This window comes from Parasteatoda tepidariorum, chromosome 3 (genome assembly GCF_043381705.1).
Source record: "Parasteatoda tepidariorum isolate YZ-2023 chromosome 3, CAS_Ptep_4.0, whole genome shotgun sequence".
Taxonomy (NCBI): Eukaryota; Metazoa; Arthropoda; class Arachnida; order Araneae; family Theridiidae; genus Parasteatoda; species Parasteatoda tepidariorum.
Genome location: NC_092206.1, coordinates 61842252 through 61869661, shown reverse-complemented (window position 1 = coordinate 61869661; position 27410 = coordinate 61842252). Strand labels below are relative to the sequence as shown.

Genomic DNA, 27410 nt, shown 5'->3' with positions numbered 1-27410 from the left:
GCTTGTTGACATAAAAAGCTAAAAATTAGTATTATACATGCCCCACTGTCTGGCATTTAAACAAATTGATTTTTTTTCAAACTCTTTACATTACTCTTCTTTGGCGACAGTTGTAACAATTTTCAACACACTCTACTGACTCTAGATCACAGAACTCACTCTATCTTAAAATATTTGTTTCTTTCTTAACAAATATTTTTGTGTGTATTATCATTATAGCACATAGATGTAATTTTACCATTGAAATTAGTTAAAATTTTATTGATTAAAATTTGGACTAAAAATAAGTATTTTAATAATGACTTTAACTATAGATTTTAAGAGCTATAGTTTTTTTTTTATCATTTTAATTACTCTTCAATAAATAAGTGTAACCTCCAAAACTAAAAAAAAAAAAAAATTCAGCTCTTTGTGCAGCATGAACATCTTTTGTATATATTTTTAAAAAACTATGCTTTATTGGAGCATCTAGGGACAGAAAATTAATATAAGCAACTAAGCAATGGCATTCTAGTTATTGTGTGAACATTAAAATAATATTTACCAAAGCAATTCATATGATTATTATTTACACAAAGGTATCTTGCTTAGACTCCAAAATGTTTACTCATTTTATCAAGCAAGCAAATAACTTATTAATAAAGGGTTTTTTCAAATATCTAAATTACCTTTCGACATTTGTACGAATCTAACAATATATATATATTTTTTCTTTTCTGAACATTTTTAGGTCTAGCTTCATTCTACTTTAATCTAATTCAAATTGAAGATGAGTGCAAATATGTTTAAAAATTATCTTTATTCCAGTGTTGTAGACCTCTAAATAACGTTAGAAAACTAGTGTTTAGCTTCAAAAAATAATTAGATATGAATACTTATCACATTTTAATAACTGTCAATCTCTTCTCGCATATATTTAACTAGTGCGAAAGTGTGTTTTACACTTAAGCTTTACCCTACCAGTCATAAATTTCTTCATATTATGCAGTAAAATTGCAAGTATAGTTTATCTATGGTAAAAACTCCCCCCGGCTCAAAGTCTGAGATCATCTACTGCTATGGAAACAATAATAGCGCATTTCAGGGAGGGTAGCTTCTCTTCACTCTAGGGATAACACAATAGACTGAAGAAAAAGATCTCCCTTCTCTAGCTCACTTGAGCTAAAACCTGTCAAAAACAGTGATCCCACACCCCTACTTGAAATAGTTATACCTCATTACCATAGTCATTGCCACAGCTCCAGACGAATGGTATGGGGAGTTCTCACTTTAAACAAACTATAGTTAAATTGATATAGTGCTAAAGTTTTATATTTTCTTTATCAATGATTTTTGAAACTAAGATATTTGAAAATATTTTATTAAGTTCAGATATTTAAAGAAATAACAAACAATGAAACAACAAGTGTATAGTAATTATGAGGATATGTGATTTTAAAAATAAATATTTTAGTAAGGTAACTTCAATAGTGAAGTATAGTAATTTAAAAGAAAGTGACTAATTAGCTCTTTTTATATCTATGTCATTATTAATCTGTCTCAATAATAATTGCAAAATATAAAGCATTTTACTTTGTCTGACTATATGTTTGGCATTTTAAAATTGCTCTTCGTGATATAATTTTTTTTATTACTTAACCATACATTTGGCATTTAAAGATATAGTAATTGTATGGTATAAGTTAAGGAGAAAAATACAGACAAGTAATACTTTCAACAATCTCCAATTATCAATAAAAATACACTATTCTGGAAATGACAAATATAAATACAAATCTAAGTTACAATGGCAGCATAAATTTTATAAACTCATGTAAAAAGTTATAAAAATATTCACATATTTTTTAATAGTAAATTGATTTTCTTGTATTTATAAATCAGATTTAACAAGATTTATCAGATTAAAAGTTTTAACTTTGTTTTCACTAAACTAAAACTAATCACCATTAGATTGTATATTATTTAAACACGAAACTAGTGTTTACAACTTTCCACTTACAATGTTAGACGCTAATTTCTTTACTATTCCATGAACTTCACTGTAGTGGGGATCCAGTTCTTGTCTTATTCTTTCAAGCCAAGCCTTCACTAAAGGTGCTTCAGCAAATGGATCAAATCCTACAGCAAGAGCCTGTTCAATTTCACAAGCACAAAAAATATCTGCAACAGATATTGTTTCACCACATAAGTAGTTCTTATTCTGCAAGAAACCCCTTTCAATATCTTTCAAAACATTCTGAAAACCATCCTTGTAGAATTTGATTTTCTCCTCATTAATAGGTTTCTGGGTCATAAGCGGTGTAATTACCTAAAACATAAATAAAATTTAGAATGCACAGATAGAAACCCAAGAAATAATTTTAACTGTGACCTGTGCAACACTTAAAAAATATTTTTGATATGAAGATAAAACTGTGAAGTTGGTCATTTTAACAGCATGTAGACATACATTAATTTGCTTCATTACCTAAACAAAGTACAGGAAAGATAATAAAAAACCATTGTACCTTTCATATAGAAAATTATGCACTAAAAACAACTTAAAAGTTCTCCAAAAAGGATAGGGTATATTTAGTGCTATGTAAACTAAAGTAAAAAAAACCATGAATAAAGCACAGAAATGGACATACTATAGTTTCAGTTCTATAAACCGAACCTTCCTCAGGGTCTAAACACCAAACAGACAAGTATAAGAGGTAAATGCATGTTAAGTGGTTTAACTAACAGGGACAGAGGAACAAAATGATAAAAGAAGAGAGATAAGAAACAGGTGTTAGAAGATTCAGAGAGAACCCTCTAGTGCAAAAGATTAAATGAGAGTAAATTAATCCTAGATTAGAATAAAAGTTCTTATTTATAGAACTGAAACTACAGTTTAGTTGATATATTTATGAAAGATAGCATTATGTTTCATTAAACTAGATTTAAATGCATTTTGTCTAAAGCAGACTTGTAATTCATGCATTATGAAATTCTGCTTTAAAAACAAAAATTTAAAGAAAGTAATTATTTATAAAATTGGTAAAGTTTTATTAAATTTGATTATAAATATCTTCTATTTATTTTACTGAATAGATAAGTAATGAATAAATTTCACACAAATTTTGAATTTGAGTACAGATGGTAAAACTACATTTTATAAAATACTGATGTCACAACTAATCAGTATGATTTTATATTAGAAACATTAATAATGTTGAGGAAAAATATATTTTCTCTGCAACAATTTTTACTCTTGAAACAAATAATCGAAAATATCAGCAAAGGACACATCCCAAGTTCCAAATAGCATTTTTTATTTTTTAACTTTGTACACAATATTTTTTTTTTATAATAGATAAAACTGTTTAATATTTTAAATAAATCACTAAATATAGTTGCCTCATAAAAAGAAAAACTGAAGTGGTTTTCTATAAATTGCGATGAATAAGTTGTAGAATTTATACTTTCTTTATAAATATTTAAAATAAATGTTTGAGCTGTATAACTATTTTGACTAATAACAGTAATAACTTAAAACTTATCACCAGCTCTATATTCAAATCTATAATAAAATTTTATTAGAAAAATAAGCCACATCATATTATGCAGAAATCAAATTTTTAGTAGTAAAAATTAAAATAAATTTGTTAAATCAAACTGGAATTAAAGTGTTAAGTAAATCTTAATTTACTCTTGAAGATTTTCAGTTCTGATCTTGTCAAACAGTTACATTACATTCTTAAAAATGCTTAGTTCTTAGATTTAAGATCGATTATAATGCATTATAACAGAAAAAGAAATATACACTATCCAGATGAAAATGTCACTAGACTACCATTTATGAACACCTATTTTTTGTTTTAATGATATGATTGATTAAAATAACATAGTTTATTCAAATACAAGACAAAAAATTCAAATTTAATAAAACTTAAACAGAAAATAAATAATTTGAATTGCTATATGCAGAAAGGGCATCAGTTCTGCTAACTACTTCTCAGGAAAGCTAAATAGAAAACCATTTTCTATCAGTCAGAAAAATCCCAAATAAGGTATTTTTATGTAATATGCATAAAGATAGTTTTTTTAGATTTTACTCACTGAAGCAGAAAAAGTTTTCCGTTTAGCTTTTTTGAAAATTATTGAAGCGCTTAATACATAAATGTACTCAATTCTGCCACTTTCTAGAAATAAATTCATTTGAATAGACACAGATCTGATTATTATTCTATGAAATAACTAGTTATTTCATAGAATAACGGTCTGCAGCCCGTAACACTGTGAAATATGATGAAGTTGATCAGAAAATCTGCTAATTGTGTTTTAATGGTCAAAGAGAAAGGTCTAAAAAATGCTTAGAAATTCAAGCGAAAAAGATTAAATTAATGTCGGATGAATCTAATTCTGAAGTCTCTGTGGGGTTTACCGTCCACATCCCAGTGCCTGAAGTTGACAGAGGAAAAGGTGATGCCAAATCTATTTTAGCTATCATCATAAAAATAACCGAAGAAGGATTTTTCCATTTGGGCACAAGAAACGGCCACATAAAACAATCATATTCCCGATCCCAGTTCAGTGTCTGCGATCAAAAATTAATTAAAATCGAAGAAGTACCGGATATAGAAATATCGCTCCGGTCGGTTGCTACAGCTGAAAGTTTAGGTACAGGTCAGGGATTCAAAAAATATTCATGTAAAACCCAGTGTGTCAACAAATTTTTTTTTCTGTTTTAGAAATAATGTTCTTTGTAATTCCAAGGGTCATTTTAGTAATCCTTGTTGTAACAAATGATTTATTGGTACGTTTCCATAAATACCATTTATACGCTGCATAAATTAGATAAATTGCTTCTTTTTCATTTTAATTGTCTATCATTAGTTTATTTATGGAATACCTAGTTATTTCATTTTAGATAAATTGTTTATTTTACACTTTAACTGTCTCTCATTAGTTAATTTATAGAATACCTAGTTATTTCATAGAATAACTAGTTAAAGTGTCAAATTAATAACATATTACTCACTTTAACGGACATGATCAGTTATTTCATGGAATAACTAGGTATTCTATGAAATAACTGCATTATATACTTTAACGGTAACATATACATATTTTGTTTGCTTTCGCACCAGCAAACAGGAAGCAGTGACGTTTGAATAAAAAATACGAGCTATCTGGCGGGGGGGGGGACGGAAAATCTTATTTTCTGCATGAAAAAAGCTAAAATAAGTAAAAATGGGGAAGAGTTGGCAGCTAGGTAGATTGAGTTTTCTATTTATCTTTGAAAATCAGAATTAAATATAATCTTATTTCAATGACTGAATTTCCAGAAAAGCTAAATATTCATATTTATAAAAAAACCTGAAACTTTTAGAGAATCAGAGTTTTAGATAATTAGACTGAAAAGTCACATCCCTGATAAACACTTGTTTGAAAGTGCCGATAGTGCCTGTATCAATGATAAGAAATACAACCTACCCTTTCACGAAAAATCATACTTCCAAACAATCTTGTATTCAAATGCTGCCATTCCAAATACTCATCAACCTTCGCCTGTCTTTTACTATCTTTTGGGTACCAGTTGTCCAAGATCTTATATTCTCTTGACAAATATCTAATCATAGAAATGCTGTAAAGTAGAAAAGAAAGTGCTATTTTTTTTCTCTTTCCCAGCAATAGCTTTTTATTTATTTTTATAAATGACTACATGCAATCATTTAGGGTAAGAAAACCTTAAACAAATACAGTTGCAAGAAATCTTACTTTTTAATTTTGCCGGCACAAATAATTTTGGCTATTCTAGCTATTTATTTGAAAATAAAAAAAAACTTCACTTAATAATAAAAAAAACAGTTGCATTCACTTGCACTCAATAAGTTTGCATTGGCGACTTTATTGCCTGTGCCAGCAAAATGGAGAAGTTCCAAAAAACCTACAAATTATAAACTTAGCTATTAAGTTACAAAAGCTCTAGCGGCAACTTTTACCTGAGCAATGTCTGAATAATATAATTTATGAATTGTAAAGAATTTCTAAAATAAAATATCTTGTTCACAAGAATAAAAATGAAAAACACTGTTACTTTCCACCCAAAGTTTAGTTTTTTTTAATTATAAATAACATCAAACAGAATTCAAATATTTCATTACGTTCATCATTGATTTATCAGTAAACTGTATCAATAATTTTTTTTAAAAAAACAGAATCAAAGGGAATTGTCTACAAATGAATAACTGTTTGATTAAAACAAATAGCTCTGAAAAAAATATTTTTTGTTCATTCATCTTCATTACTTCCGATTAGTGCATTAGCGAAAGTATCTGTAAAATTCTTGTATATCACAAAAACTTGAATTTCAAATTTAATCTATTTTGTAATAGAACAGAATAGCATAAGTTTTGAAATTGTGTTCCAAAAACGAACTCAATTTAGTTCAATGAGAAGATTTTCGTACAGCTACCTACGCCAAAAAAAGTCCTAAAATTTTAGCAACCTGACAGACCAAAAATCACAGAAGGGTACCAACTTGCATGTTATCATGCGTAAACACACTTTGACAAAACACTACCCATTGTTTTTTAAATATTTGCAAGTAAGCAAACTCTTAGGCACCTTGGCAATGGTAGTAATGATACCCAAATATTTCCCATTTAACATTATCCAATTGTGTTCACCCATTAGAATTACCCATCAGAGTTTTGGAACATATTTTGGTCTCTAATTATAAAGTACATGTTATACATTATAAGTATATTATTTCATAATGTAAGGAAGAAAAACATATTGTCACTTTCTTAAAATAGTTTAAATTACCTGCTTATTTACAATGTATAATGCATAAGAATATATTGCCTATTTCATTACACTGCTACTGAAAAATACTCAGAAGATTTATGTATCTGCTTACCTGTTGCCAAGTTTTGGAGAGATCTGGCAATAGCATGGGCAATAGCTGAAAAACGCATCACAGAAGCGGTCATATTCAACTGGCATAAATTGTACTCATCCACGGATAAACCTCTCTGGATTTTCTTCTTTTAAAATTTATGCAAGTTTGAAAACCTTTTGGAGCCTAAACAAATGTAGTTACTACAAATATACTCAAAATATACACTGCTTAAATATTGGGGATATTTTCATTTAGTGATCTGCCTGCCAACTACAATTGCCAAGATGCCAAATGAATTTTACTAAACTAATAATAAACATGTACTTTTAAATAAAAACATGTAGAGGTTTTCTCTTTTTGTAATGTTATTAATTTCTTTCTAATTTCTCGTGGACCACTACCTGAAAATAGCCATAATTTGGTGAATATTTTGACGTAGTTAATAAGGAAATATTCTCTAAATACTTCGAGACAGCCTCAAAGTAGAATAGCATCAACAATGCATAATACTAACTTTTGTTTAAACAAGTTATCTTTCTTCTTATCAACAAATAAAAAATTTCAATATATTTTTTTAAAAAATTAGGAATTTTTATATACCATTTAACACTGCTACAAAATAGATGCAATAAAAGGCATTTGGACAAGCAAATTAAGCTAATTTGCTCGTGCATTAAGAAATAAACTTTAAATAATTGAGAGCAATTGGTTATAGAGGATTTACTCACCTTTCAGTTAAAACAAAACCATTGTGATCAATGACAGGAACTTTCCGGAATGGATTTATTTTACTGAATGCTTCAGTCAAATGTTCACCTATTAACAAACAATAAAAATTAAGTCCAATTCAAATTAAAAGTATTTTTGAAAAAGATATTGCAAAATTTAATGAAGAAATGTAGCCCAACCCTTTATACATTTAAACGACAGTTACTTTCAGGAAAATGCATAAAAAATAAAGACATCAAGTCATAAAATGCATTATCATTTTGTTTAACATTTACAGACAAAAGCCGAAAATCATTCCTGCATAAAATCATATTGACTATTTCTTATTTTAATATAAAGTAGTAGCGCAATTCAAAAAGCATTTTACAAATATATTTGTAAAGCATTTGTCAAATTTAACATAGCTCTATATTTATAAGAAAGACAATAGTCTAAAGTCCAATTTTATAATTCAAATTTTTAAAAAAAGAGAGAGAGACCTTTCCTCAGAGCTACAACTTTAGATTCAAAAGATATATTATTAACTTTCAAAAAAATTATTAAAGCTCTGCAAGGCTGTGACATCAAATCATAAAACACTTTAAGTGTCATTTTGAATTAAATATGATGAAACGATGCTGACAAACAAATTGAGGAGTAAGAAAATTTTTCTGCTCTTATCATGCTCGTGACTCACTGTTTGTTTACAAATTTCAGTGGTTTTTCCATATCGTCATTCTCGGCCAGTTGAAGTACATTTAAACATATTATAATATTAAGAAATAACTATTGCTAAAAAAAGTAAGCGGCAATAAAATCAGGAGAAAAATTTTGGAAATCGTCGACAATATTTTTTAATATTTAAATATTATTTATACTATTATTAAATTAACTATTTAAAGTCTTAAATGATAATACTCTCAATAGATGGCGCATAGAACTCAGTGACATGAATGAAATTATTACTACTTGATTTGTATGTGAAATAAAAAAGCCTGAAGGGCGGGTGTCTGACATTTTCCCGGTAATTCTTGTACTATCGAAATTTAATTTAGTTGTGATAATTAGTTAAAGATTAGCGTAGTTTTTAATTGTCCGATGTTTTAAGAAAATTTAAAGAGTGCCTTTTCTCTCGTGAATATAAAAATTATGGCTAATGACGTTAAGAGATTTCTCAAGGAATACAACGAGTTGCAAACTTCGGAGTTCAATATTAATCCTAAAATTGTAGGAAACTATAATTTAAATAGGCAAGATGTTGTAACGCAAGTCATAGATTGGGCTCTGAACTATTTGGAAGAGAGGTAAGAATAGCTTTTTAATGAACTATTATATGTTTTTCTGTTAACATTTGTGATATTTTAGATGTAGTCCTGATAATAAAGATTTTACCACTATTTCCATACTTATTTTGCTCATTGTTTAGTTGAAAGAATCACTAAGATATTTTCAGTTGAATTTCCGCCAAATATTTGCTTAAATATTGTTAAACTTCGTATTTTCTCTCTCCTTTGTAGCTGAATAAAAGAAGTCGGTTGTAGTTATGTTCGTTCGGTTTTGAAATATTGTAATCAATTTTTATACTTTTGAGGTTAAGAAAAGAAAGGCTTTTAATAAAAAACATCAAAGACGCTACTTTTATGTGTAAAATTATTCTCTATGTATTAATGTTTTTGGTAAATATTTACACTGTCTGGGGGAAAAAATCAAATGTTGGTTCTTAGCCATAATGTAGATCCATAATAACTAGGTACTATGAGTATTTGAAAACTTCTCAAATTTAGTTTGTGAATGTAGAAGAATTTTGCATTATTAAAACGAGAGACATAATTAGGAATGGTTATTGCTAGTTTATTATCAGTTCAAAAGATTCATTCTTTATTCCCTTATATTAATATTAAAAAAGTTTTTATTAACTCAGTGTATTGGGGTATTTTATAATTTGAAAAATAGCTTTAGAAATTAGTTAAAAATAAGGTTATAATTCAGTGCAGAGGCTTATTAATCGTATTCAATATTGTATCAGATAGTAAGTGTTCCCAGGGGTCTGTCTAGGTTTTTCTGAAAGGTACCTATTTTGTGAAAATTTAGACATAATTTGTGAAAAATTAAAAATTATATTACAAAATCAATACAAAAACATGGTAAAAATATAGATTTATCGTTTTTTAAGGGATACAAAAATAAAATTTTAAGAAAAAGTATTTTGTGAAACTACTGTTTTTCCTAAAGTTGAATTTGTGAAACTACCGTTTCACCTAAAATTGAATTTGTGAAGGTACCGCTAAGCGGTAGTAAATTCGGCCTGGACAGATCCCTGGTTCCCAATAATAATTGTTGTGTTTTTTTTTTTCTTTCTTTTTTTTAATTTTCAGAGTTAAAAATTTTCTAGCTGCCAATTTAGTATCTGGGGATTTAGTAGTAAAGTAGGATCTCATAATTTATCAAACTTAAAATAGGATTTTCTTGGTCCTGATTTAGAAGTTTTTTGAAAATTATTACGTTAATGGCTGCAATCAAAATATAATTACACGCTTCATTTAAAATGAAAATATACCTGCCAAACATTGACTTAAATTGTAGATACATTGACAAATTGACTATGATTAATTAGTCTCTAGACAGAATTAACATAGATTATATTTATTAACACATATATCACAAATTTCTTGAAAATATTCTGGAAGCTATTACTTCTGTGATATCGAAAAGTTTTAAATAGGGGTGCACAACCTGTTACTGAAGTGCAGCCCACAGGAGCTTCTAAACACAATGAACATTTTTAATCGCACATTCGAATCATCAATTATTTATGCACTCAATTTTCACAGATTCTATATGTGTGTTAAATGCGATGTTAATGTGTTAGACAGTTATTTCCACTTTTCAACATGATTGTGAGAATCCTGAATTCTTATTACAGTATTATTACGACACAAAAGTTTCAGACCCTCATATAAATAATAGCTTATTTAGGACAACATCTAAGTGATTTTTTTCTCATTTTTTTGGCAATTTCTTTCTTTTTTTCTGTAATTTTTTAAACAGTTATTGCTATGCATACCCAAGTAATATAATAAAATTGATAATTTTATTACGACACATGAATTTCAAATTGAGCATTTGGTACACTTTATTCTTGCTTTGCTGAGTTCGTCATAAATTTAAGGGATTTTTTTTTCTCCAATTATTCCTATACTTTTCCATGTGATTTTGACTATCTCGTTATATAGCTACGATGTTATTAAAGCACCCAAATTTCTAGTTGCTCATTTGTTTATTGTTATTTTGGTACAATTTTATTGTATAACCTAGTTATTTTTCCTTCGTTTTTCAGCAATGAATGTGATTTGATCAAATGTGATAATGAATTGTGACTAAATTGTATACCGAAATATTCTGCAAAAAAAATCAGCCGAATTCTGCTAGGCCAAATAGCAACATTTTTTAGCAGCATAGCAACACTGAAACAGAAATTTCAATGATATGAATAATATTTTCGGGAAAAAACTGCCTGTCAGAAACTCTTTTTAAATTGCCGAACTATCATAATTTAAGATTATATACGAAGGAGAAACAGAGAAAACAAGATCAATCTTAATTCTTGAAAGAAAATTTTAATGCTCAACATGTCAGTTCTTCAATTACCATATATTCAAGGAAAAAGAATCAAATCTAACAGAAATGCTCTTAAAAATTGCTGCTTTATAATAAAAACTTCGATAAAAAAAGAAAAGAAAAAAAATCGAAGCAAAAACAAAAAAAAGCCAGATAGAAACCAAAACAAAAAAAGTTTCTTAATTTTTTTAATGAAAATCTCAATTTAACTTTTTCATGTTGTATTTTTAGAAGGAGAAAAAAAGAAATTGCTATAAAATAATGTTTATTAGTAACGTTTATTAAAAACAAAAATGCTGGCATGATAAAAATACAGATAAGAAGAGAAGTAAGATAAGAACAAAAGAGAAACAGAAAAAGCAAATAGTTCTTAATTCCTAAAGCAAAACTTTAACACTTAAAATCACAGTTTCCTATGTTACCTGTTATCTATAATATTGTACTGAAAAAAATGATAAATAGTACGAGACATTCCTTTAAAATGCTGCATTATAATAAAAACAGAAGAATGAAGAAGAAAAATCATCAATTCCATATTTGTTTTCAATATAACATGTCTCTTATATGTTAAATGCTTTTATAACAAAAATATCAGGATACAACTATTGTACCAGCTGTCCCCAAAAGGTTAAATAGCTGATTCAGGTAACGTCAATCACATACTAAATTTGATGACCAAAACAGAGAGAGAGAAAATTAAGTCATAGTGAAAGCAATTTTTTTATATATATATATATATAACTATTGGAATAATTTTTTGTTTACTTAATTGGTAAATTTGTTTTATTACTTCATTTTCAAATTTAAAAAGTGGAAGTTAAGTTATTACAGCCTCAGTAATGAGCAGCATTTTTGCTATTCGCGATCGCAACACTCGAATACGCCATCTGGGGAGAGACCGGTTTCATGCTTTCAGCCCTTCTCCCTTCCCTCTCCTCCTCTTTTCAGTTGTATAGGAATGTACTACGATATTTTACCTTTTCTTAATATTTTTCCTTTTTATTTAATCAAAATATTTTTTAAAATTTCCATGATACTTTTCTTTAGAACTATGTTTAATGCAGTTTTCAGTTTCATATAGTGTTTCAAGTTGAAAGATTTTAAACTATATGAAAATCAAGAGAGAAACTAACGTACTTCCTTCCTCTATGACTTTCCACACGCTAATGGGGAAAGCATGTGAAGTGTTGCCATAGGAAAAGAGTTCTGCTCTACGCCACCTGCAGCCCATTTCGATCGCCAATATAATCTGACAAGAATGCATCTGAAAATCTATTGAAACAATTAGTTATCTCGATCTCATTTAATTTTTTTTTATGCTACTAGGAATCTCTTCTTATCACTCTCCATGAGTATTCTTCTTTCATTTTTTTATCTCCTTGAAGTTTGTTTTTCGAAACAAAAATCTATTTGTTAATATAATATTAACTAATAGATTCCTAGTAGCCTTAATTTTATTTAAGAATGCTCTGTAATATGCTAATTGTAACAAAATGTACTTTATTGCTGGATTTAAAAAATAATGGATTGTATTTTGCATTTTTCAGTAAACAATAAGAAGAAATAAATTATTAGTAACTTCACTAATGTTAATTCAAAATAGTTATAATTTCTTTGAAACTATTTTTACTTGACTTATGTTTTTTGTATTTTTAAAAATTCCAGTATTAATGATTGGATTTATATCTGGCAACATCTAATCTAAAAAAAAAAATTTCCCCTTTTTCCTTCTATTATTTTCAACATCAACTTAATGTATAAAAGATTTTGCGTGATATTTATGAAATTTTTGACAACAATGGATAAATAATTAGTTAACCACAAATATTGGGAAAAAATTTTAAACACTCCGAATTGCAATAATTCAAACAAATTGGAATTTCAGAAAAGCTCATTTCATAAATAAAATCTGCTCTTTAAGCTCAGTAATAGTGTTTGGGCAGGCTTTATAGCAAATTGCATGGTATTTTTTATTGCAAGTTTATCATTTAATTCTTGAACTAATTGTCAAGTGTTTTTTTTTTTTTTTTTTTTGCTTTTTCATTCCATTGTAGTCTAGATTGTATTTGTAATAGAACTTGATGATGTATCAGTCTTTCGCTCAGCTAAATAATGTGTAATTAGTAAAAACACCCAAAACACAAACAGCACTTAAAACTGCAATAACTTTTGCTTCAAACTGTTTTGAAAGTGTAAAGTTGAAGCCCAAAATTGCTCCTAACATGCAGTCACGCCAATGCAGTACTTAATTAACAAATTTATACTCCTTTTATATTGCCAGGGGTCTGTCTTGGTTTTTCTAAGAGGTACCTATTTTGTAAAAATTTAGACATAATTTGTGAAAATTAAAAATTATATTAAAAAATCAACACAAAAATATGGATTTATTGTTTCTTAAGGGATACAAAAATAAAATTTTAAGAAAAAGTATTTTGTGAAACTACCGTTTTTCCTAAAGTTGAATTTGTGAAGGTACCTCTAAACGGTTGTAAATTTGACCTGGGCAGACCCCTGACAGAGATGCCAAAATAATTAATAAAATGGTAAATAACTACAAAGTAAATTTTGAAAATATTTGACTATTTTTACTTTTTTTTTAAAAGGTATAGCATGTCCTAACTTCTAAAAAGTGGTGAATTATATAAGCCTACAAATTATTTAGAAATAGTGGTGGATAAAAATCTACTTGAATTTATTAAAAAACCACTAAATTGATTTTATTAAACCAAGAATCACAATAATAAACTACCACTTTAAAATATTTATTTGCTGTCCGGAGCAAGTTGGCCCTGATTACTGTTTATAAAAATATTAGTTCTAATAAAAGCTGGCATTTTTATTTATAGCCTGTCTTTTTTTAACATTGTTTTTCGAAGTTATTTTCCCAAGGAAAATAAAAAAAGCCATAGTTTAAGTGCCTTACACTTAAAGCAAAGCTATATTTTTAAACTGTATATATGCCATCTTGAATGTAAAGAATGTTTCTGGACTGACCTATACCTTGAATATTTTAAGTTATTAATCTTAAGCGACATTTTCCCACCTAGATGAAAATTTTTATAACCCCAAATAATGCAGCATTGCATTAAGTTTGTATATACATTAAAAAATTGGACCACATAAACCCATTTTATCAAAACTGGCTTTTCTTCTTAATGACGTTTTGCACCATTTTCAGAATAAACATAAGAGGGCATTGGCTTAAGATAGGCTAAACTTGTCAGTCATGAGTAATCGTTGCAAACTCTCATCAGTTATGAAAATAGCATATTTGCAATAAAGCATAATTTCATGCACCTGCAGAACCTTTGAAAGACAGTCTTAAGTGGTTTAATTTAAACCGAATAAAAAGTAATCTGGCTGAAATCCAACATCCCTGGTTTCAATTGAGTGTATTATAGTTAGACTAGATTCTCAAGTATAACAGAATTTGATTTGGAATGGGGAAAATAAAAGAAAAAAAACACAGAATCTGAGAGTTTGACGCTAAGTCTGCACTAGACAGGTGATATTTTAATTTTCAGATACTAGTATGAATAGCAATCAATATAGAGTTTTATGAATATCACTTTTTAACTAAATTCTGCTTTTTTAAATAAATTTCGTCAAAATTAGCGCTGAAACGGTTGAAACTTGTTAAGAGTCAATAAAATTTTTTGCAGAAAGTTTATTGATTTTGTGTTTCCTATTCATTATGCGTCTAATTGAGACCTTATGAAAACCTTATTTTAAGTTAATATTATTACTTAGCCATAAATGTACTTTCACTTTTTAACGTTCTTTTATGGTTTTGGGCATCAAAAAGTTCTTTTACACTAACTACATCAGTTAACATTTTAAAAATTAAGATTGTTCATATTTTTCGGAAAAGTAGCAAGCGAAAATTCTAATCTGGCGTAAGAAGTGAAATTTCATGCCCTGCCTTTTATTTAAATCTGAAATGCAATTTTGTTGCGTCATTTTTGAACTCTTATCATAAAATTTCACTTAATTTAGTACACCACTTCTTCCATCCGTGAAAATATGTGCTCCTTAATTTATGAACTTGAGTGTATTTCCCCACTAAATACTCATGTCTAGTTGAGCATATTTTAAATTTGGTAAAACCTTACCTCAAAGCTTCTATATATTATGTTTACGTAGGGTTCGAGAATTTATTTTTATATGATGAAGAAACAAAAATTTAGATCTAAGTCTAATCTTAAAAGATAACGATTTATGTTAAATGGGGGACTAAAATGCAATTACCTGGTTGTTTTTCAGTTTCACTATTAAAAGAAAATTTAGATTTTTAATGTTGAGAAAAAATTTTAATATTAAAATTTTAATTTTTCTATCTTTGTTTTTTTTTCTATTTTTCTATCCAATAATACCAGACTTGAGCGTCCACTCCCACCCCCGTGGGAGGAAGTTAGAAATCCTAAAAATGAACTCCTATTTTATATTGCAGTTTCGGATTCTCCAGAGGAAAATAACCCTTTTTGACCATAGGTTTATGCATTTTGCTTCAAGTATTTCGTGGAAAAAAACTAGACGAAAGCTATTTCGTTCTGGAAGTTATAGTATTAAAGGAGTTACTGACTCCGGTTTTTTTTTCTTCTTTTTTTAAATTTTTTTTTTCCCCACAAAAGAATAAGTTTTGTGAAGAAACCATTTAGAGTAAGACGGTAAAATATTTTTACGGTCCATTTTTACGATAAAATCATTAGTCCGATAAAATGATACATAATTTCGATAAAATAATCTAATTTTTAAAAGAGTCCGTAAAATTCCTCTTACAATACTAATTTGGCCCTTTAAATATTGCTCCCATTTATTGGACCAGTATTATTTACGTGTCATAGTTCCATATTTTTTTTCTTTCTAAATTTAATCAGTTACAATTATTTACGAAGGATTTTTTTTTTCCGTTACGCGTCCTTTCTTTTTAACGAGAGTGGCCTTTTCACATCATAGTATTTTTTTATTCAGAATTTAACTAGTAATAACTTTTGAACTAATTTTCTAATCTTAATTTTTTTTATTCCATTTTACTTCCTGTGCATTTTTTGCACACCTTCGGAATTTTAAATATCTACGTTTTAACACAGCAAAACAAGATGTTAAATTCAACTCTCAAAATAGCAGCTTATACGCTAGCCAGTTTTTAATATCGAAAGACTTATTTATCAATCTTTTTTAATATTAATCTTTATTGTCAAGAGATCACTTTTTTAATCTGTTATCGTCAAGAGAAAAAAATTGCGACGCAATCGTGGGGTTGGGGAGCAAAACGAGCAGAGCGCGGAGACACCTAGTTAATTTCATAATCACGCAGCCTAATCACGTTACAAATCCACAATAACCATTTCAAAACACCATAATTTGTTAATTTTATGAACTTAGCCACCTAATCACGTAGTCGCACTAACCAGTTTAAAACTAATTTAATTTGTATACTAGTTTAAATTAAACTTCAGAATGTTGTAGCCAAGGCCCTACTAAATGTTTCTTTTAATCGATTAATTCATGCCAACTTTTTCAAATTTCCCTCTTGTGAGTCACCCTTCCCGCAAGTGGCACTTCAGCGTTTTCCATGTAGTGGTATGCAATTGGAAGTAAAGACGGTTGTTAAAGAAATGTTATAATTTTCACTCAACGCCGAGTTCAACGTTCATATTAAGTTTTTATTCCATCTGCTGAAAATGTTCTTTATCAACTTTTTTTCTTTTTTTTAATCAGGATGTTTGCTAACTTTTTTGTTCGCTTATGACCGCCTCCGTGTGTGCTGATAAAATGAATACTTTTGAGCAAGAGAAATTCTCTAAGATGTATAATTTTTTTAATTGATGAAATTCTCTTAAAGAAAAAGAATTTTATGTGTGTAAATTTCCGCTTTGCAATCTTTGTTTTGGTTTGTAGTTACTAAAACTTTTTTTTACGTTACCAGAAAAACTAACGTATAATTTAAGAATTGGTTAAATCAGAAGGCCTGAGTTCTTAGAGCTCTTTTTTCATGAATTTGTTTCTGGAAACAAGAAGTGACCTTAATGATGTTTTGGGGGAATAAAAGGAAACTAAATGAATTTTTTTTATGGGACAATTTTTAAATTAAAAAGCACATTTTAAAAACAAAAAACAGCCTTCGAAATGTGCTTTTTTTTTATAATCATTTCTATAAACTTTTATTTTTACTACTTGCCGACACGCAAGTTTCAAGAAAGTTTATATACATAGAGAGAGAGAAAGAAAACATTTAAATTATGAAAGGAGAAGATAAAAAAATTATTCAAATAAAATACTTAAAAAAAAGAAATTTTTTAAAAATAGTATTAAAGGGGAGAAAAGATATCTCTTCATCAGCTCACACGATTATATTCGCAAAAAGAAATGCTTTCTAATATTGTATCAATATAGTCAAAGCAAAATATATCAATGCAATAGTGAGGAGCCCCCAATAAAATAAAATAAACAATTGTTTTTTAGGGCTCCTCACATTATTGTATTGATATAGTTTGTTTTGGCTGTATTGATACAGTATTAGAAAGCATTTCTTTTTGCGGATATAATCGTGTGAGCTGATGAAGAGATTATATCTTTTCGTTTTTTCTGACTTTTTAATTAAATAAAATACTTTTTTTTTAAATGTTAAGTATTTTATTTTAATGATTTTTTCTCTTTTCATTAATCTATGATGTTTTCTCGATATTTTTAATGTATTTTTTGAGTTCTATATACTTGCAGCTTACACGCAGTAAATAAAACTTATTAATTTTCCTCGTTTTTCTTTTTATCCTTTTTGTCTTTATTTTGCTATATATATATATATATATACCATCGTTAAGAAGTTTTTCTTTTGATATGATTTATATCAAACTAGTGGGCTGTGCCCCCTGCTCGCTAACGCTCGCCAACCCCCGAAAATTGCTACGCAATCTTATATGGTTTGCTTCGCAAACCAAGCTCGCTTCGCTCGCTACTAACTTAGGTACATTGCAAATGCACAAAATTCTAAGAATTCAAAACAATCATTCAAATCCATATAACAACTTTTTTTTTAAAAAAAAAATACATCTTTTTAGTAAATACTAAGTCATTAAAATAAATTTGAATTCAAATAAATGACATGTAATTCGATAAACCTATTAGAAATGTGCTATAGTATAAAATCTTAAGATAAAATTTCTAAAACTGATATCTCTTTAAAAAGGTTAAAATTTTGGCTATAATTAAGTCTATTAAAAATTTAAATAAGAGAAATTGCAATGGAAAAATCCCTGCATAAACAAAACATTGAATTTCGGAAGAAATCTCGTTTGGTGAGAATGCTCTCTCTTGTCAAAAAATACAAAATAAACTGACCTCAAATAAAACTCCAAGGACTTCGAATCAAATAATTAAGGAAACTACTATCACGTTTAATATAAAAGGAAGATTTATTAACTAAACAATAAAATTACAGCATCGCAGTTCCAAAAAAAACAAATCTCACACTCACTCAAAAAAACAATTTACCTTCTAATTAGTCACCATAGCAACCACAAAACTCTTCTCGTTACCATCTTTAAACTGATATATAATAAATAAATTATTTAACAAAAAATACGATGCGCATAATATTTTACACTCTGGTTTTTTCCGTTTTTAGAAGCGCTATATGTTGAGCCACCCAAACTAGATTTGGCATGTGACATTTTTAGCGGCAATTATTGGTTGATTTTCTAGCGTTGCCATTCGGAGAGTTGTAATGGGGCTTTTTTTTATCGCCGTGTAAGAGAAATATATATATAGGTTAAAATCTGCATTAGCTTCGTTTTTTTATTAGCTTTGTTGTCGATAGCAGTTATAATTGATTCTATCGATAATTTCATGCATGCAATAGGTCAGGGATGGCGAACCAATGGCACGCGTTCCCTGTATGGCACGCAACACAATATTTTGGGCACGTCACGGATCACAATTGTTATTGCACTATGAATTTTTATTACACAAATGTTATTACAGTATGAAGCATATGTAACAATTAAATTAAAATTCACAAAAATCAAACACAATAATAAGCAATTGTTAATGAAAAAATTAACAATTAATGCAAAAAAACAATAACCATAAAAACAAGTTAACAATAAATAACTAGCAAAAAAAAATCAACAGTCCTGCTTAAACTAATATCTTACAACCTAATATAAGTTATTTGTCATCTAATCTGCAACAACAGAGGACCCATTGATGTTGTTTTAAGTTGAATTACGCCTATAACTGAGACATTGCAAAATGTATTTTTCTTTCAATGTGAATAAAGAGTTTTAAGTTGATAGTATTTAGTATTATTTTCCCAATAATCATGAAGTCAAAATTATTTGACGGCACATTTGTGACTTCATTAAAAATTTGTTTAGAAAAAATAGCACGTTGGTGTATAAAGGTTCGCCACCCCTGCAATAGGTTTTAATAAATATGAAGTAGCTACTTTCAAGTCGTAGCATTTCTTTCTAATTCCAGATTTATGGTTTTTATTCGGCTAGTTTTTTTTTATTTATTTATTTATTTTAACTTTTTTATTATGATTTTATTAATCATTGCTTTAAACAAGCATTAACTGATCATTTCTTACTGAAAAAGTTTTTGTGCAATCCTTTGAAACTCTATTATTACTATCAGAAACTTAAAACAGGATCCTGTTCTTGCGAATTTGAAATTTCTACTAATATACATATGTATATATTTTTTTTAAATTTAAATTTTCCATATAATCTGGTTCTTTCAGAAATTAGGAAAAGACGATGTGGGCTTTTTATTTCAAAGTAATTTGATGTAGGGTCCATTCTTATGATGAAAAATATTTTGAAGGATTCGATTTTATAAGATAAAATATTTTGCGGTAAGATATTTGTTTACGGACTCTTAATTTCTCCTAGAATAACCCCTGTCTACATTTAATTAATTTATTATATCAATTTTAAAGTTATGAAGCATGTTAAGGTTCTCCGTTTACTCAGTGGTGGTGCACCCATTTAATTTAATTTTAGAGACCACTGCCTTTACTAACATTTAATTGCATTAGAATTACTTTAGGCCCCTCATTTTTAAAGATAATAACCGAGGAAGCGAAGTTTTCTCCACTTCTAAGATTCCTGGTGTTTATTAAAATCGTTTTGTGAAAGCGCGAATTCTTTGCCACTCCGAGCCCTGTATACTCGGTTGATTGCCTCACATCCTGTACGTGTGATGTTATTTTTGTTCATTGAAGAGCAAAAAACGCACAGGTAGAGATGTCATGTTCTTTAAGCCAGGAAGCAAAGACTTTCCTTTATTCATTCGTTACGCTTCGCCTCATTGTTTCCCACCCCTTCTCTTCGCCGCTCTGTCGCAAATTCCTCTCTGCCTTTTTTTTTTTCTTTTTTTTTAATTACACTAGTCTAGATTTTTCTCTTTACATTTGTTTTAATTGAGAAAAAAAAAAACGTGTGATGTTATAGCATAACGCATGAACTATTGCAGTTTTTTCTTTGTCTGAACGCATGAGCAATTAATTGTAGTTAATTAGTGATAAATATCCGCTGCGTCTTGAACCTGCGCGTTTGTTGATTCTTGAATCAATTTTCTTTTACTCAGTATATTAAAAAGTCGTCTGCTCCTCCGCTGTTTTGGATATTCAGCTTCATGGTACATTTTATTATGTTGCGCAAAACCTATACGACTCAAGACCATATCAGCCAATTTCTAATGAGTTTTTACTTTTTTAAGAAGAGTTCTGCTTCTTCAAAAAAGTTCGGATATAAAAATTGCATTCTTATCTACGACAGCGTTATTTTCTCGACCCGCTTGATCCAACGTGTAAACTAATTTAATTTCTACAGATTCGCTTTTATTCTCTTTTGAATTACAATAAATTAGACATCGCAATTTGCATCAAACATTTTTACGAATCACCATCGCGATTTGCGATTTATATTCACGTTATTCACGACTCGTTCACTTAATTTTCGAATCTTGTTTTTCTATTTATACTTAATTGAATTACTAATTACTAGAGCCCGGATTTGATGACCTAAAAAATCTCAATTAATGCCCTTACAAACTGCAAAAAATGCCCTTAAAATGCGAAAATTGCTCTAAAAATGCCTTATGACAAGACTTAAATAGAAGTAAAAAATATTGAACTAAAACAATGTTTTACTCTTTAAAATTATTATGAGTCGTTTCAAAAAATATAAAGCAATGCAATACTTGTTCTACGTTCATTAAAGTTTGAAAAATATGTTTTATATCCTAAAAAACAAAAAAAGGAAAATATATTGACACCAAACAAAATATTTTTATTTTGTATAGAAACTTTAATGGATATAACAACCTCCATCTCATAATATTTCTAAATATCAGAATTACATTGGATTATTAAATGTTTTTTGATGACTTGAAATGTAAACGAGCGTCTCTTGTCTGAAAGTAAATTTTCATTCCTGCAGAAGCTTCTTTCAACGTCTACTGATATTATTGGTGCGTACTTGAAAAGGACGGTTACACTTACTGACAATTCTTCTTCAATTTGAAAAGATTTTGCTTCACCTTTTAATATCCTAGAGATTTTCTTCATTGTTTGGAAGCCAGTGTAAGAATTAAAATTATAAAAATTAGAAAAAAATTAAAAGATGCTTTAAAATGCAAAATACGCCCCAAAATTTAAAGAAAATGCCGTATAAATCTCTAAAAATGCTCTAAAGGACCAAAAATGCAAATGTCATCAAAATCCGGGCCTTACTAATTACACATATCAATTTAATGTCTACTTTGATCTGCGAATCCCCACATCAACGGCATTTCATATACAAAAACAGCACTTATTTAAATTATTAACGCGTATTTAGAATCTTTTAAAATCAATTATCGCGATTCTTAAACGCGCGATTTTAAAGTTAAACATAGTGATTCGTGTTCACGCGGTTAAAAATTCACGTCACGATTTGTATTCATGATTTAATTTGATTCATGATTTGATTTAATTTGACGATTTGTATTTTTTTTTTTTTTTTTTTNTTTTTTTTTTTTTTTTTTTTTTTTTTTTTTTTTTTTTTTTTTTTTTTTAGTACGTGATTCTTGTTTACGCTAGAGCCCCTGAATTAGACTAGTTAGTATAGTACTGAATTAGACTTCCTAGTATAGTAGACTTAGTTTACGCGATTATAAAAGCGCACATCGTGATTCGTATTCATGCATTTTGAAAGCCACTCTCGTGATTTCTGTTCACGTGGCTGAAAAATTATGCATGGGAATTCGTATTTACGCAATATTAAAACTACTCATCACAATTCATAATCTCCTTATTTATAAGTCAGACATCGCTATTCTTATTCATGTGATTTGTTACACTACATGAATAAAGAACGAAAATGTAAATTGTGTGTCTATCCTACTTATTCAAACACATTTGTAAAATTAATTCATTTTTACTGTGATAATTAAAAAATAATAATTTTGAAAAATATATTAAAAGCTCTTACTACTGAATAGTACAATAAAAGCATTTACTATTACGATAACTTTCGAGCCATTTGGAATTTCAAAAATAAACTAGGGCTTTGTGTATAAACAGAAACGGTCTCTTCATCATGCTTGTCAGTCTTTTGTTGTATTTTGCTACATGTTTAACAATCAAAAATTCTGAAAGTAAATTTTGTACATTTTTCTACACACCTTCATAATTTCAAGTTTCAAAGTGGAGCTGGAAATTTTTAGTTAGTAGCCAGTGGCAGATATATTCTAATAACTTAGTAGTCATTTTTTCCTCAAACCTGAGTTGGCGACTTATATCAATAGGTTCTTTTAATTTAATAAAAACTTATTGCAAACTCTTTTTTGCTTAGATTAAATTATATTTGTTTTTTTTAAAAAAATCATATGAGAAATACTCTATGGCTGAGAAAAATTAATTCAAGAATGAAAATAATACAAATATTTGAGAAAATTTAGTTAAACATACTGACTTTAAAGAACTTAATTAAAAAAAAATTGGGGGGGGGGGGGTAGCAAAATATATTTAATGTATACATTACAACTTGGAAATATGGTGAATTGTCAAGAACTTCTTTCCACACAAATTATTGGATTTTGAATGGAGAAATTTATACATTTTAATAAATTCTGTTTTCCAGAGTGCTTAGCGTTTTTAAAAAGTGCTTAATTTTCCCTTTTTCAAAATGAAATATTTCCTTTACCATGTTGATTTTCGATACGAATTAGGCAAAAAGACAGTTCCCATTGTTCTATTCAACATTTTCACAATTCATTTAACCCCAATCTATTTTGACAGATTGTCAGTCCGTAGTGTATGAAAACGCCATGGCAAACGAATGTTCGTTTTACATGATTCAAAACTTCATGATTTTTGACATGACTGTTAAAACAAGATAAAACCGTCAATTGTCAAAAACTTTCCAACCCTGCCTAATTATGACATTTAAGTGCTTAAAAATATTTATTGAGTGCTTAAAAGGTGCTTATTTTTTGTTGAATTTTTCCTTTACCATGCTACGCACCCTGTTTAAACAATTTTCAAAAAGAAATAAGAAACAAAAGGAAAAAGTGACCGGTTCCTTACTTAAGTTTCCATTTTTTTTTTCAAATTATTATTATTTATTTTTGTTTACTAGCCATGTGGTAAGTGTTTATTTTCAAGTCTGTTTCTAAGTCTGTTATGTTTTGCTCTGCGAAATAAAATGTAACGTTAAGTTGAGCACCCAAAGCAGTCGCAATGGCCCTTGCGATTTTTAATATAGGAAGAAAGACGGTCTAAAACTGTGTTAAGAATTGAAATTTCTATTAATATTTTTAAGAATGGGTTTATAATTTTCTAAAAGCAAAAGTTTGCCACAATAAGTATAGTTATGTGTCTCCCACATACTTTTTTTCCTACCTAGATATTTTTTTCATGAAGCCATTAGTATCCCTGTTAAATATTAATAGCAATTTTTGTTGTACCAATTTTTCTGCTTTGTAGAATATTTTAGGATAAAATCATTAAATGTCAGTTGAAATGATATTCGTTTATTAAAAAGATCATTTGTTGATAAAGACTCTTTTATGTAGATCTGAAAATTAATGAATTGCTAATATTTATTATCGGTTAGTTTTTTTATCTACCAAATAAAATATGAAACCGTATGTAATTGATTTCATTATACCCGTAGCTAAAAGTTTTGTTCACAAAACACTATTTTTAGTAAGACAATTCATCAATTTAGTCTGAAACAAAATCAATTTTTGCTAAGGCGTTTTCTTTTTTGCTACATCATCCCTGATCATGACAGAAAGTAGCAACAAATACACCCTGGGTTTTCCTTTTACTCATATTTTTCTCTTACTATAGTAATCTAATTTTTTTGTTAAATTTAGGTAAAAAATGTATCTTAAGTAAATTTTACGTTTATGATAAAATTTCGGGTAGAATACTCAGGAATTTTTCGTGCTTTCCTTTCCTTCAAAACTTAAAAAAATAATAATAAAAAATTAATAATATTTCTATCCTCAAACTAAATTTTAAATCTAATTTTTAAAATTTCCTAAACATAATTTTTTGTTATGTTTTTTATTTTTAAGAAATTGTTTATGAAAAATATCTGAATTAATTTAAGTTAAGAAAAACACTTCCCTCACACAAAGTGTAAGGACGTAAATCTGCACTTTTCAAAGGGTAAAGCTGCTAATCTCTCTAGATTAGCCACCGGTACGAAAACCTGTCTTGAAAATCCTACTTGAAATATTTGAACCTCATAACATGACATTTAGAAAATATTTTTTATGTGAAAAAAATTATTTTAAAGAATATTTTTAATTGAATTAAATAGAATATTGCCCACCACTATGTATATATAATTTAAAGCAAAATATCTGTTGTAAATCTGTTGTTTTTAAGTTATGATAATTTTATAAAATTCTTTTGTTTTGAAAATTTTTGCTTTTGCTTATCTCTTCCTATGCGGAAAAATATATCAATAATCTTATTGTTGTTGGGCATGCTAAAAGTTAAAATTTGTTTTCTTCAAAATGTAAGAATTTATTAAATTAATATAAGTCTTGTCTTTGCTGTATATTTTCAATATAAATATATGTATGCATACATTTTATTTTTATAGGAAATGTCCATATAATCTAGCTGTGTCAATAGCTAAAGAAACAGCTGAACAGATAGAGAGTAGCATTTCTGAGCAACAATTAAAAGAAAACTCAACATCTGATGGAAAATGTAAGGAATTAAATTATGGATTACAATTCTTTCGTTTCTCATGACTAAATTTCTAAGTGATCGTAGTAAAATTTCTTATTTGTACTGTTTTATTAATTAATCGGGGTACATCAGACTCTAAAATATTTTGATTCAAATTTTACTTTGTTTTTAAAGTAGTATTTGGGTGAACTTTCTTATTAATTTATATTTATTGAAATTTTTCTTCATTATTTTTAAGATCAAGAAGTGTTTATTTTTAAGAGAGTTGAATATTTTATAGTTATCTCTATTACATAAAAAGATAATGGTCTGAAACTATTTGTCATTACTGTTTTGGCATTCTTATTGTCCAAAAAAAATCAAATGATACAGATAGTTATTTGTTAAATAATTGTATATCCTTTATTTAATTGTATTTCCATATAGTATTTATCATCTTTTTATTCTCTATATTTTTTACTTTGATTATTCTGATTTAAAAGCTTAGTATCAAAAGCATTTTTCCTTTGTTTTAAAGTAAACTGATAGTACCTTATTACTAAACATATTTAAAACAAAACATTTTTACAGTTATAAGCCAGTAAATTTGTTATATTTACTGGGGTAAGACTCAAAAAATAGTTGGCTTTAGTTTCAAATATAAAAAATAGTTAGATATAAAATGGTTGTTAGATATAAAATAGTTTTCCTCTTAACATATTCTTGCAATATTTATACTTTAATGATATAAAATAATCCAAATATATTTTTTAGACACTTATACTTTATGAAATATATACAATAATAATTAAATTTTAAATACACAAAATGTAAAAAGAGCTTTTAACTCAAAGATTCTTATATATATCATATAATGTAGATATTTTTTTAAAGTTTCAAAAATATTAATGAGGAAATATGTATGATTAAAAAATTACCATGATATGTTTTGTGCTACATAGTTTTCTGATTATTTTTTATAAACTCTATTTAGTTTACCAATTCAAAAACAATAATTAAATATTGAATTAGACTTCAGTCAAAAATTAACTGCTATGTGCTAAATGAAAAATAATTGGAGTGTACCTTAACTACTGAGCATTACATAACATTTTTTAATTTTCTTTTCTGAATATTTATTGTCTCCCAAGAGTCGTAGAAATTTTGGTCAATTTCTTCCCAAATATCATTTAAATAGTTATATTTGCAGCTCAACCACCCCCACGCACGCACATGTATGTACATACACAGTATGATTCCCTGTAAAACATGCGTTTCGAATCAACAGTATGATATTTTTAAATCATTGTGTAGCTCTCTGTTGCAGTTTTAGTGACAAATATTCAAAATTTTCAAAAGGCAATGCTAATTTTTATTTTTTTTTTAAAATTAATCGAAACACAATCTTTACATTGCATGCGGCATCATCCACCTCCTCACTCTATTGCTGCTCCGTCTCGTCTCGAACATACACACACCGTCGGCCAGCATACACTCGACTGCTAAAGGCAACACAGGAGCGACCACGTCTGTGAAGTTAATACACCTCTCACATTCAGCACTCAAAAACCCGGTGATCTTAATTCCAGTTCTCCCGGTCTTTCACAAGTACAGCAACTAGTGGTATCGAATTTTATCCCTGATAAAATTCTGGTGGGGGAGTATTGTGGCATAACTACCACTACGAAAATTAAACATCAATTCACTGGTATATAAGACATGCTAACTTAATTCAATCATGAGGTACCTTTTGATAGATGAAGGTTGGCATGGTCGATAACTCCGCCCCCACAAATCCATTTTAACTCTTAAATGGAGTTATAATGGTATTTATAGTACAAGATTGAGTCAAAATTACTTGAATAGAAATATGGTAAAACTATAAAGATGCAAGAGAAATAAAATCTAGCGTTGATTTTATAGTAGTGAACTGATAAAGAAGAAATCAAATAGCTGATTTTTCGCAACTGATGTCAAATTAGTTTTTTTTTTCTTCTTTTTTTTCACTTAAAAAAAGAAAATCCGATATAT

At 28.2% G+C, this 27410-nt stretch overlaps 2 protein-coding genes across 5 annotated transcripts in view; one reads left to right on the top strand and one right to left on the bottom strand.

Annotated features, from left to right (window-relative positions):
• Window positions 1–1344: 1344 nt before the first annotated feature.
• On the bottom strand, window positions 1345–9097 carry LOC107451195 (glutathione S-transferase theta-1). 3 transcript variants are annotated; one of them, XM_016067215.3, is made up of 4 exons: window positions 8986–9097; window positions 7600–7687; window positions 5461–5611; window positions 1345–2308 (listed from the first exon to the last, which is right to left on the bottom strand). In XM_016067215.3, the coding sequence occupies exons 1-4, from the start codon at window positions 8996–8998 to the stop codon at window positions 1982–1984; spliced, it is 579 nt and encodes a 192-aa protein (XP_015922701.2). In that variant the 5' UTR covers window positions 8999–9097; the 3' UTR covers window positions 1345–1981. The 3 variants fall into 3 exon arrangements, with proteins under 3 accessions (XP_015922701.2, XP_015922700.2, XP_042895403.1); XM_016067214.3 differs by lacking the exon at window positions 8986–9097 and adding an exon at window positions 8080–8306; XM_043039469.2 differs by lacking the exon at window positions 8986–9097 and adding an exon at window positions 6890–7054.
• Window positions 8503–27410, top strand: part of LOC107451193 (uncharacterized) — a 32973-nt gene continuing 14065 nt past the window's right edge. The window contains exons 1-3 of one of the 2 annotated variants that reach the window (XM_071178713.1): window positions 8570–8883; window positions 10917–11842; window positions 25309–25418. Coding sequence is in view for 1 of the 2 variants with exons in the window: in XM_016067209.3 (XP_015922695.1) it covers window positions 8729–8883; window positions 25309–25418 (265 nt within the window). In the remaining variant the exon portion in view is untranslated. Of the gene's footprint in view, window positions 8884–10916; window positions 11843–25308; window positions 25419–27410 lie in introns of both variants that reach the window. The other variant, XM_016067209.3, reaches the window with a different exon arrangement.

Coding starts and splice junctions, on each gene's coding strand:
- LOC107451195 (XM_016067214.3), bottom strand. CDS start 8,191: ATGACACTTAAAGTGTTTTATGATTTGATGTCACAGCCTTGCAGAGCT. Junction 7,688..8,079: donor AGTTGTAGCTCTGAGGAAAG/GTCTCTCTCTCT, acceptor GTTTGTTAATAG/GTGAACATTTGACTGAAGCA. Junction 2,309..5,460: donor GTATGATTTTTCGTGAAAGG/GTAGGTTGTATT, acceptor TTTATGTTTTAG/GTAATTACACCGCTTATGAC.